We start from the raw sequence: 12412 nt of genomic DNA, 5'->3' as shown, positions 1-12412 counted from the left end.
TCTCCATTGAAAATTGGATGTTGTAGTTGCTGTGAGATACACAAAGAGCTGTCATTTTAGCACTGCGATTTAGAAACCTGTTATGCTGAAATATTCAATTGATTCTTTTAAGAAGCAGCTTTATTATTTTAAAGATAATCATTGTAAAGATAAAGGATATAGTGTTTATAATGAGTTATTTAGAAAATAGGTGACATAAAGTGGAAAAAATTTTAAAGCACCAGTTATTTCATTTCCCAAAGATACCACTGTTAGCGTTTTGATTTATCTTTTTCCAGATTTTATATAGTTGTTTTTAAAATAAAATGGGCTCACACTGTACATTCTGTTTTGTTACTTGAATTTTCACTTAAAAATATATTATGGACATATTTCCATATCAGTATTTATAGAATGGCTTCCCTTTTAATGGGAGTGCATTGTGTAGCTGTCTTATCATTTATTTAATAATCTGTGCCCTCTAGATGGAAAGTTCGGTTATGTCCCATTTTCTCTTTTTGGTTATAAATAATGTTGCCTTGAATACTTCAGTAGCCTTGTCTTTTTATTTCCTTAGGATAAATCCTTTGAAGTAGAATTGCTGGGTTGTTTATTGTATCCCCAGTACAGAGTCTGGTGCATAAGAGGCACTCTGACATTTTTTGAATGAATGCTCATCAAAGAGCATTTGCTTTTTAAAAGCTCTTGAAAAACATTGCCAAATTGTCCTACAGAAACATGCCATTTAGATTGCCAACAGTGATTGAAAGCATTTCTTTTTAATTTTTGATAATTATAAATATTTTAATAAATATATATGTATTTATAAATATAACTCTAAATATTTTTTGAATTTTATTTTATTTATTTTTTATACAGCAGCTTCTTATTCTCTATTTTACACATATTAGTGTATACATGTCAATCCCAATCTCCCAGGTCATCCCACCACCACCTCATCCCCCCACTGAATATTTTATTTTATGGTTCCTGGTTTGGTGTCATACTTGGAAAAGTACACTTACCTTAAGACTCTAAAGTGAGTCATCAGTAATTGTTTTCTTTCATTTTTTTTTTAACATTTAAATCTGTAATCCTTCTGGAATTTTGATGTGAGTTTTCATGTTTATTTTTTTTCTCTTTTTTTTTTTGAAGGGTAATATTTTTACTTTTTAAAGAGAAAAGCTTTCTTACTGGTACCGTCACTTAAAATTTAGGAACTTAGTTAAAATTGGGGCATTTGGGAAATTTGGAATATTCTAGTTTTTAATTCACTTGGCCACTTAATATAATGATGATTTAAGGTTATTATAGTAGCAATACTTGAAGATACAGAATTATGCTGAAAAAGAAATGAATAAATTACTTTTTCTTGATGATGTTTTTTCTTTGGTAACCAGGTGAGATAATGGATAACCTTACCTTAGAAGCTGGAGATGATGCTGGAAAAGTGAAATGGGTGGACATCAGTGATAAACTCAAGCTTTATGCTAGTCACTTTCAATTCATCAAACTTGTGGCAGAGAAACGAGATGCCCACTGGAGTGAGGACTCTGAAACTGACTGCCATGGGTTATAGCTCGCAATCTCCACGAAAGCCAAATGGCAACAAAGGAACATGTACTGAAAAGAAGGCAGCGTCACAGAGCTCATATATAAAAAGGGCAGGGGTAGATCACTTGGAGATTATTTTATTCACTTTCAAAATGATTTGCATTTAGAAGGTTTTGCATCAGAATAAAGTTAGCAAATATGGTGAAACAGAACACAGAATTTTCTGCTTTCCAGTCAAAAGAGCTATAAATAATCATATTTTGTATGCATTTTATTTAAGCATGGCTTAAACCAAACTTAACAACTGATGCTCTTCGAAGAATCAGAATCTAAATAAAGGTAAATTTCTGTTCAGCCATAACTTCTGCTTTCCATGTAGTTCTTGTTTGTCTTTTTTTTTTTTCCCCATTGATCTTCTGAGGTCTGAAGGATGTTCCTGTCACATCAAGCTTCTTTCAGAATAGCACCGATCACCATTGTTTAATCTGATTTATCTTTAAATTATTTGCTTTGCATTTTGCTTTACATGATCTTGTTGAAGCTGCTTTCAAAAGTGGAAGCCTCATGTATTCTTGCCTTTAGAGTTGTAAGTTTTATGAGGAAATTTCAGTCACTCTTAGCTGGTAAAGGTCAGGATCAGCGAACAAGAAATCATGTTCTCATTTCCAAGAATTATGACTTAAAAAAATGTGTGCAGGAAACTAGTAATTTAAATTGCTATATGCATTTCATTCTACTGTAACTGTGTGTGCCATAAATGAATTAAAAATAGATGTTCAGAAAGGAACTGAAATCAGACACAGAGGAGGTCTTTGGGAGTTTGGGTGTTTTTTGTTAGGAAGAGATTGTTAAAGACTGACATAGGTTTTTGAGAGACTCACTATTAACATTGTAATTCCCAGAGGAAAGGAAAGAGTTGGTGTTCCACGTGTTCTTGGAAGCAGGGAAGAGGAAGGAAAATAACACTGCCTTGTCGCATGTGTATCACGTTCTGGCCAAGATATCCAGTGGGAAAGTCTCATGATACTAATTCCTGTCAGCCTGAGGTAGGGACTGTCATAATTCCATCTTCATTCCAGTTGGACTACAGGTGGGGCATCTGAAGAAAAGGAGGGTTAGGGGATAGAGACGTGTTTGTTTCCTTCAGATATTTGAAAAGAGTATTAGGCTTACTCTGTAGCTAGAGGACAGAACTAGGGCTAAGGTAAATCAATCGAAAAAGTGTTTTTTGTGTTTTATTTTCTCTCCCCCCAACCCCGAGTTAGTGTCAGAACTCCTTCGGGGTAAATTTGAACTGAACTGACAGGAGGCTTTTTTCCCCTTAGTGTGACTATAAGTTTTGCTGAGAAACATTAGAATGTTTGATTTCAGGATGCTGCCTCAAACCTCTCTGGAAGAGTTACAAGGTTTATGTGCAGTATTAATTTTCTAAAATCCATAAAATCCTGGTCCTTGGGTACATAACAAGGGACTTGTACTTGACAAGAATGATCTGCTCATTGGGTGAGGGGTGGGATAACCTTGTCCCAGCATGAAAGAGTCTGATTCTACGTTTACTGTCTGGTAGCAAGAAATTGCTTCTTCCTGGCATGGAATAGAATTCTCTAAAATTGAAACTACTTACAGAAGCTCTTGAGAAAGTTTGAGCAATTGCCTAAAGAATGACATTTACTTTTGACACATCTACCCTGACATTAGTAAAGATATTAGGTTATATGAAAATTTTACTTAAAGAATGAGTAAAGCACATGATCCGCAGATAATCAATTTTTTGTGGCATTTTGTAGTTTTCATTGGAACATTTGCAAAGTATGCAAAATGATAAAACTACTCTACCCTACAGGTAGGGTAGAAGTAGATAATCTTCTAACTGTAAGTATCCAGCACCATCTATAATAGAAAAAAAAACAGATTAAAATTTTAGTTTAAGACATTTCTGGAGGAATATCTGCTCCTGTATCACTAGGTGATATTGCCTTCATATTTACTTATATTTCAGATATAAGGAATATTTTTTTCAAGAGACAGTTAAAACAGTGGTAGATAGCATTTATTGAATATCTACATCGTATCACTTAATCCTCACACAACAATCCTGCGAAGTTAGGTGGTATTTTTCCTATTTCACAGATGAAAATGGTATTTAGAAATGTTGCCCCAAGGTTTACTCCGTAAGCAACAGAGCTGGATTTTGAATCCCGGTCTGCAGGGTTCCAGAGCCAATTCTCTGTCTGTTGTATTCCCTACTACGTTTATGAAGCTTTTATGATTTCTTACTTTAAATTTGTAGTTTGGAAGGTTTATATTACTTAAGCAATACTCATGTTATCCATAGTAATCCATAGTAATCCATTTATGGTTTGTGACTTGAAGTGTAAGGGCCACATCTGATCGGCGAGCCTTGTTAAACTTGTTCACATAATTTTGGCTCAGAGACAATTTATTGATAATATCTTAACCTAAGGATGAGCGGCTGCAGTCAGGGTGTCTTGCTTGCAGGTGTTCTTGAGATTTCAAAGCATTTCAAACTCAGATAGAAGCGAGATACTAAACATGCTAAAGAGGGCCCCTAAAATTTCTAACCACTTTTAGAGGCTAAATGCTACTCTGTCCGACAGTATAAGGACTTATGTTGGTTGCTGTTATTTTCTAAAATATTTGTGAAGTTTGAATAAATAAGCTGATTTCAAAACACATCATTTGAAGAAAGCACTTGTAATTAATTTGGTCTTCTTTACACCTCCTTTAATCATATTATTAACTTACCAATTTGGGCACAATCTGAAGCTGTTAAACTCTTAGGATAGAAGTATTTAAAAATGTATAATAATGCTCAAAAGATATTTGGAGATTTTACTAACCGTATATAACTTCTGACATAGTAGTAAGAGAATTATTTCTGCCAAAATAAACAATACAGATTATAGTTACTATATAAAGGTATTTTTGCCATATTTTTTCTTTGCCTCCACCCATGTCTCCCATATTATGTTTATTTAATGTTGATGGATTAGTATGGGTACAATCATGTAATGTTGGGAGGTAGCAAATAATGTGGTTCTGTTACACCTAAATGCTGAGAAATTGAACCATCAACTGTCTTTTCTGCAACATAGAGCTTAATTTCTCCCACTTCACCCTTGATGGGCTGGTAAGAGCATTTGGATTGGTAAGAAACACAGAATAAACACTTTAGGGCAATGAAACTTTTCAGAAGGAAAACTTGCGTGAAATCCAATTTCTTTCTCAAAATTAAGATTGAGAATATTTTGATTCATCAGCTTCTCTCAAGGTAGGTTAAAATACATACTGACATTTAATTGACATTAATTCAGATATTTTAAAAAGGAATATACCTTTTTGGTCTCTCTCTCTCTTTTGTATATATTTTAGATGAAAGCAAACTTGGGTGAGAAAGCAGAAGTCTCAAGGTCTGTAGCCTTTCTATCAAGAGAGCTGATGCTTTTGTGTTAAGGAGACTTGTTGGCTTGCCTTGAGATTAGAGCATTTCTAGATTTGGTAGTTTCACAGCAGGCTTTTCTCACTGTTTGCTATGAATTGTCCGTAAGACAAAACTAAGCTTGAGGTAAAATTTACTGTTTGAAATTTCTTAACCTAATTTCTATAAACTGAAATTTTGTCAAATGCTCTGGGCATTATGAAAAGAATACAGTTTTAGACCTGCAGAAATTCTGATCTAAAGATTTTGGAGGAGGGACTTCCCTGGTGGTCCAGTGGTTAAGACTCCACGCTTCTAATGCAGGGGGCGCGGGTTTGATCCCTGGTCGGGAAACTAAGATCCCACGTGCTGCACGGCACAGCCAGAAAAAAAAAAAAAAGATCCTGGAGGAAATCAAGTTTATAACTCATGAGATTTAATTTGGGTAAATCACTTGGGCTCCATTCTGCCATATGGTTTTATGGTTCAGAAGAATTATTCTTACCTTTTCTGAGATTAAATATTACTTGCTTTTATCAATATAACCATAGCAAAATAATTTTACCCCAAAGAAGCCCTAAATATTAAAAAAAATAAGATACTATCTTCAGTCCATTAGGTAGATTTGTAGTTTATAATAGCTTAAAAGTTGTGGACTTACCCCAAGTTGGTTCAAAACAGAAATGGTTAACTGTGAAAGAAGAAAAATCAATGATCAGTGATGTCAATGGGTTTACCTTTTAGCTTATTTTTAACTTAGTACATATATAAGCTGAAATACTTTCTATATGAAAATCTTTGTTTTTATTGAAAAATTAATTCCATTTTTACTGCTTTGTGTTTTATTTACATGAGGTAAGATTTTTTTTTTTTTTTTTTTTTTTGCGATACGTGGGCCTCTCACTGTTGTGGCCTCTCCCATTGCGGAGCACAGGCTACGGATGCCCAGGCTCAGTGGCCATGGCTCACGGGCCCAGCCGCTCCGCGGCATGTGGGATCTTCCCGGACCAGGGCACGAACCCGTGTCCCCTGCATCGGCAGGCGGACTCTCAACCACTGCACCACGAGGGAAGCCCATGAGGTAAGATTTTTAAATGAATATGCAATATTTAGATTTAAATTCCCTTAATTCACAGAAATATTTTCTTGTAACTGCCTTGTAACAGTATTCACTGTGTCTGAAATATAGAAAATTGATGTGAATGGTTGAGAAACTCACTGTAAACACTTCCATACAAGTGCTATCTTTCTTAAATTATTTGAATTCCCTCTGTGAATGATACTTGAACCAACATTTTAGGACAGCTATGACTTTGCTTCGAGGGTTTGCTTACACAAGCAATTTCACTGGATAAGTATTGTTTTATAGCTTTCCTGTGGTCCTGTTTTAAGAGACTGGCAGCTTGCTCAAGGAATTGACCACTATGTCAAGGTGAATCCCTCTATTTGTAGAGCTGTCCATACTAGCATGTGTGCAACAATATGTAAGCTAAACACTGTCCTGCTTGTTCTTAGGCAAGAACAATTGCCCTGAGGTAGCATTTGTTCCCTTAGGGTGCATTTTCCTGCTTCTTGGTTTAACCACAATCACTGGGAGAAAAAAATTCTTATCACTGTGAAGATATGGCAGTTCTATAGGTTACTCTGTCAGGATCCTTTCTGGATGGCTTGTGGCCAACAGCACTTTCAATAAAGTTCAGAAAAATAAAGTATAAATAAGTATTCAGATTTGGTAATTTGAATGAGTCATATGTCTGAGAAGTCAATAGTTTCACTGGAAGAGACTTTGGAGGTAAATTAATACATTTACCCAAGGTCACAGAGCGAATTTAATTTTTTTTTTTTGTGGTATGCGGGCCTCTCGCTGTTGTGGCCTCTCCCGTTGCGGAGCACAGGCTCCGGACGCGCAGGCTCAGCAGCCATGGCTCACGGGCCCAGCCGCTCCGCGGCATGTGGGATCTTCCCGGACCGGGGCACAAACCCGTGTCCCCTGCATCGGCAGGTGGACTCAACCACTGCGCCACCAGGGGAGCCCAGAGCTAATTTAATTTTAAAGGTGAGCTTACAATCTAGGCTTTCCCATCACAGGCCAGGGCTCTTTTAGCCATGTTTTGATGTAAATGAACTTGCTAATTTTGTAATCATCAATAATTAATTATTGACGGTAGTTTCCTAAAACATTTTTAGAATATATATTCATATTCATATATATATAATACATTCTAATTAAAAGATGCTAGAATTTTTACAATTTGTCATTTGGAAATGGACTATAGAATCTCTTAAACAGCGGATTGTGGGAAGAACACTAGCTATTTGAACTTGACTTAGGTTTTTTTTTTCTGACTCTGTTTCTTATTTAGTTTGACCTTAAAGTTTCTGGCACACTTAAATATTCTTCAAGGTGATTGATTTTAAATAATCTGTAGTGAAGAATCCTGAAAATTTTTACCTCAGGCACGCAATGGTTTACGCCTAACTTTTTAGGCCTAACTTTTTGACATTTTTACGAATACTGCAGGTCTCTGAGATACCATCAACTGTAAAGTGTACCATTTAGTTAATGATGAATCTTAAAGAAAAAGGAGATTCTAGGTTAAATGCATCTGTTGTAAGATGTATCTTGATTTCAGAAAATGTTGAAGTATGAAAAGTATATGGGAAATGAAACTTTTAGTGTTCTCTTTTGTAACTCCCTTCAAGTATTTCTCCTGTGTTTTTATAAACTAATATTCTGAATAACATATATCAATAAAGGGCCTTGTTAAATAGTTGAATTATGTGCAGTTCAGTAAAATAAATTGTGTTGGGATTTAGATTTGATCATCTTTAATGTGTTATGCATTTAAGCTAGTGTGCTTCGTTAGTGAAGAAATAAACTAGTCTGTTTCATCTCTGCTAAAGTAATTTATTCTGTAGTTCTTAAGTCTTTTAAGACTCTTCACCTTCTTCCTTATCAATGATAGAAGAGGTTGTTTTGTCAATTTATAGTTTGGATGAGTTGAATAAATGAATGTAGAACTGTTTGCATGTATCGAGTTAGTTTTTTTGGCTTTGAATTTAACAGCTGTTCTTAATTTTGTTTCCAAATGAATTGGACTAATAAATACAGTAATTTTGCTGATGAACTGGCTCATCTTAAATGGAGTGTCGAAAGTAATATTTTTGTAAACTTTATAGATCAACAAAGCAGTATTTACCGCTTTAAGATCATTAAGTGTCAGGACCTAGAAAAAAGGAAAGACAATCAAATAATCAGGGAGTTGTAATGCAGTATTTTATCTATCTTTTCTATGTTATATATTTTCTGTTAGCTTGATTAATGAAAACATGCTTTTTAGAATTCTTAGCATTTATAAAATTACATCAGTAAGATTCACATTCGCTAATATTTTAAGTACCCCTCCACCCTTTAGTACCCACCCACCCCCTTCAAACCTACTATCTCAGGAAACACTAGTCCACATTTCTGTGTGTATGTGTGTGGACTCCAAACGTAGCAGGGACTTCTCGGAAAGATAATTAAACTTATGCTTACGAGGTTGGAAAAAAGGCTGTATTTGGGAATCCCTTTTTTTTTTTTTTTTCTTCTGGCTGCACCACATGGCTTGCGGGATCTTTAGTTCCCTGACCAAGGATCAAACCCGGGCCCAGCAGTGAAAGCCACTGGACCGCCAGGGAATTCCCAGGGATCACTTCTTTATGAAAAAAAACTTTAATAATATCATCTCCTATAGTTGTAACCAAAGTATCATTTAAAAATTTAGAATTAATATGCTATGTTACACACAATTTATTTTTTTGCTTGTGACTGAGTCAGTCTTGTTCTCTGTAATTTCCCCTCATTTACTAAAATCCTGTCAAAAGTAAAATTCAAATAATCCTTTTATACCTTGACCATAACCTTAAATCTAGTTCAAAGACTTCTGGGACAGATTCCATTTCAGTAAGAATGAATTTTCCCCCCATTAATAGCAAATATAAGTACAAAATTTTAGAGGTGAAATGGACTTCATAAATCATTCCTTTTCACTATTTTGTATTCTAAAGGAAAGTAAGACACAAAGGAGTTTAAGATTACTCCAAGGTGTTAAATGACAGAGCTTGCATCCCCAGATTATTTGACTTCAAATGCTTTTCTACTGGTCTCCTGGGTTCCCTCCACATGATCAAGGGAAGTTTCAGGTCTCAGGTTTCAAGGATATATGAGATTTTTACATTAAATGACTCAAATCAGACAAAATATCAATCATTAATTGTCCCCAAAGGAGAATAATAACCATTATTTTTGGTATCAACTTCTTTCCAAGTAAATCTAAAGAATTTTCAAGTTTTTGTTTTGTATTCATTTAGATACTTTCTTAAAGGAAACTTTAAGTATAATTACCTGATTTGGATTATTAGGAAATGGAAAAGGAATTGGAATCTACAAAAAGGAGGAAAAAAGTGAATTGTGAATAAAATAAGGTGCTACATTTTGTTTTAGCTTTCTCATATGTTCATTTACTCATCCCTCCATCCATCCATTCCTCCATCCATCAGTATTTATTGAGCAATTACGTGCTCTCAGGGAGTTCAGCTTCTAGTTAATGGAGATTAGATTCTAGTGAATTTCAAATCATGTTTTTCTTTCGAGAACTATGCTTATTTTGCTTAATTAGTCAAACCTAAAGCCTAGGAATCTGTCTTCTGTGTTGATAGTTCTTGCAAATCCTTCAGTTTTTCTACAGTAAGCCATCTTTGCCTGATTTTTCATACTATTCGGCCATCTGGTGGAAGGAAGAGCTTCTGTTTCATATACTAGTGATTCTTTTTATTGCCACAAAAATTTACATAATTTTAAGCATAGGACGTTAGTAGCAATTCCTAAATTCTAAACCAAGACTCCAGAATTTTGCATTAATTTACAAATTAACGCAAAATCCAAGTCGTATGGATTTCAGAAAAAGAAAAGAACCAACGCACCTTACCCTGACTAGAACCAAAATAATTAGCAATTAATTATAAATGCAAGAACTTAGAAATGTAGTGTCTAACAGTTAGGCCATGTGAACACATTAAAGGGAAAGAATGTTCCATTGAGGACTGTAGCTTTAGTGACAACTTCTAAAAGACTACTTAAAGTTGAGAAGTAAGCAGTTCGAAATTAAATATAAGCAAAGGGAAGGTGTTTTGTTACATTTAGATATAAAAACAAAAACTATGCAAAATTGTGTTCATATTTTAAAACTTTTAGATGATAGACAAGAAGTTAAACAAGTTACTATTTTAAAATGTGTATGAACTTTTCAAAACATCATTGCCTAAATACTGTTTATTTAACATGTCCCAACCTGTGTGGCAGCCTCATTGCCCTGGTCATTCTTTGCCCAGGTTGCCATGTCCTTCTCAGCACTTGCTGTTCCCTCTGCCTGGAATGCCCCTTCCACTTCTCATGACCTGGCCTGGCTACCCTTCCTCTGTTAGGAGCTCTTTGACACATAGCCTAAGTCAGCTGGTTTTGTATTTGCATCTAGAAGCACTTACCAAATTACATTGTTTTTTCATTTATAAATCTCTCTTCCTCATCAGATTGTGAACTTATTTATACTTTTTGTTTTTCCAGCACTCACTGTAGACCCCATTATTTGGTAGACACTCAGTAAATATTAACCAAATGAATGCGGTCTGTACCAAAAAGGTAACTCTATTATGTATTTAGCATTGTCCTAGCCTTTATTAAAAAGATATTATAAGAATTCAGATATTAGGAGAGATTGGAAAGGGTACAAGAAGAGCAAAATAATTATATTGTTTGACCTGTGAAAAAAAGCTGGAGAGCTGGGGAAAAAACTTTAGAGAAAAGAAAACAGCAAGGCTATTTACAAAAAGAAAAAGAACAGGTAATATAGAAAAAGGTTAGCATTCCCTTCATGAAGAGTAACTAAGCTCATCATAGTCGGGGTAATTCAGTGTAAACATCTTTTTGATAGCAAGTGTAGAGAGACATTGGAAGAAGTCACTGAAGTTTTAGAGGGAAAGTTGCTACTCCTTTGTCACACTTCACCACAAGCTATGCAGGGAGGGTAGTGTGAATAGCTGATGCCTGGTGGCCTCTTATATTTCTGTGTCAAAATTTGGAAAATGTTATAACCATCATCCAACTAATAAATACTTTTTGCAGTTTGAGATTCCCCAAACCCATGCTTACCAGGGGCAATTGTGGAGGTGGGAGAAATGGGATCTGAGGAAAAAATGGTGGTCCTTGTGGTAGATAAAAGTTAAATCTCTATAATAAGAAACATGATGTCAGTCATTCCAAACATTTGAAAACTTTTAAAATGATGAACATGTCATTTGAAAATACAACCAGAAGTTTACCTGACCACTGGAACTTCCTTCGGACTGTTCAAGCTTGTAAAACAATAACAGCAACAAGGTAAAGCAACATATGGCAATACGTTATTCATTACAAAGAGATTTTATTCTGAATGAGACTAGGTAACAAGCCACTATTGAGCATTATACGCATCAGTGACGTAGCTGTCCTGGAATAGGGAAAAGCTGAATTAATTTTGTCCAGTGATTTAGAACTTGTACTTCTTACCTTTAAACTTATTTCCAAAGAATGTTTTCTCTTTTTTTTTTTTACATTTTGTAAGATTAATTACATATTGCATGCCTCTTCATCTTCAAATCAACAGTGTTCTCAGTTTAATTCTCAGCATTTATCAGCTCAAAGTGGAGAGAGTATGGAAGTGTAAATTTAAAGTTTGTATCCCCAAATACAGATTTTGAAAGCTCCCTCACTTCTCTGAAGGCTCCTTTGTTACAAAATGTTTAGGGGACAGGTGTTCCTGCCTACTAGGTACCCTACCTAGTCAGACTATAATAAGCAGAGCTTAAACTCATAGATCTCATTCGTATAGATGGGGACGCATGTCTATAATCAACATGAGATGGTTTGGGGTAAGGGTATTGTAAACGAAACTCAATTCAAACTGCCTAATTAAGACTTAGGTCACTGTGGAATACTTGCTCTATATTGCTAAGTTTATTTGAGAGCTTCCTATGTTCCAGTTAGGACTCTTTAAGTGCGTTAGTTGCTTTTTTATCATCCTTGCACAATTCTGAGGTAGTTCTTACAACTCATTTTACAGTCTGGGAAGCCATGGGTTAGTTCCTCACTGAAGGTCATGCAGCTTGCAAATAGCATGTAGAACTGGGATTTGTACTGGGAAGACCCTTGGGCTGAAGAAGAGTGGTAAATTCCTGGTTCTACAACTCTCCTGGAGTCCACTTTCCTCTTCTGTGAAATGAAAAGATAAAGGTAACACTTTCTAGCCCAGAAATACAATGTCTCTAGAATGGAAATGGAGTGGGAAACTGAGGAACAGTACTCACAGGGATGGGCAGAGCAGTGGCAGTTATCAAAAGGCCAGCAAGGATAAGGAACTTCAT

The 12412-nt window shown here is 35.3% G+C and overlaps 2 protein-coding genes across 4 annotated transcripts in view; one reads left to right on the top strand and one right to left on the bottom strand.

The window, feature by feature from the left end:
* NUDT9 (nudix hydrolase 9) overlaps positions 1-4431 on the top strand; it is a 26140-nt gene extending 21709 nt beyond the window's left edge. The window contains exons 8-9 of one of the 3 annotated variants that reach the window (XM_082838568.1): positions 1814-1872; positions 2436-4431. In XM_082838568.1, coding sequence (XP_082694694.1) covers positions 1814-1866 — 53 coding nt within the window. In that variant the 3' untranslated portion in view covers positions 1867-1872; positions 2436-4431. Of the gene's footprint in view, positions 1-1379; positions 2198-2435 lie in introns of those variants that run through there. The other 2 variants (XM_082838569.1, XM_082838567.1) reach the window with 2 other exon arrangements.
* SCPPPQ1 (secretory calcium-binding phosphoprotein proline-glutamine rich 1) lies at positions 3400-12412 on the bottom strand (the record flags this gene model as incomplete). Its single annotated transcript, XM_082838176.1, has 4 exons — positions 3400-3423; positions 11163-11240; positions 11333-11365; positions 12356-12412. 4 exons carry the CDS (start codon positions 12410-12412, stop codon positions 3400-3402), a joined length of 192 nt encoding a protein of 63 aa, XP_082694302.1.

This window comes from Leucopleurus acutus, assembly GCF_964270905.1.
Source record: "Leucopleurus acutus genome assembly, chromosome: 4".
Taxonomy (NCBI): domain Eukaryota; kingdom Metazoa; phylum Chordata; class Mammalia; order Artiodactyla; family Delphinidae; genus Leucopleurus; species Leucopleurus acutus.
The sequence above is the reverse complement of the archived record's forward strand: the minus strand, read 5'-3'. Positions and strand labels throughout refer to the sequence as shown.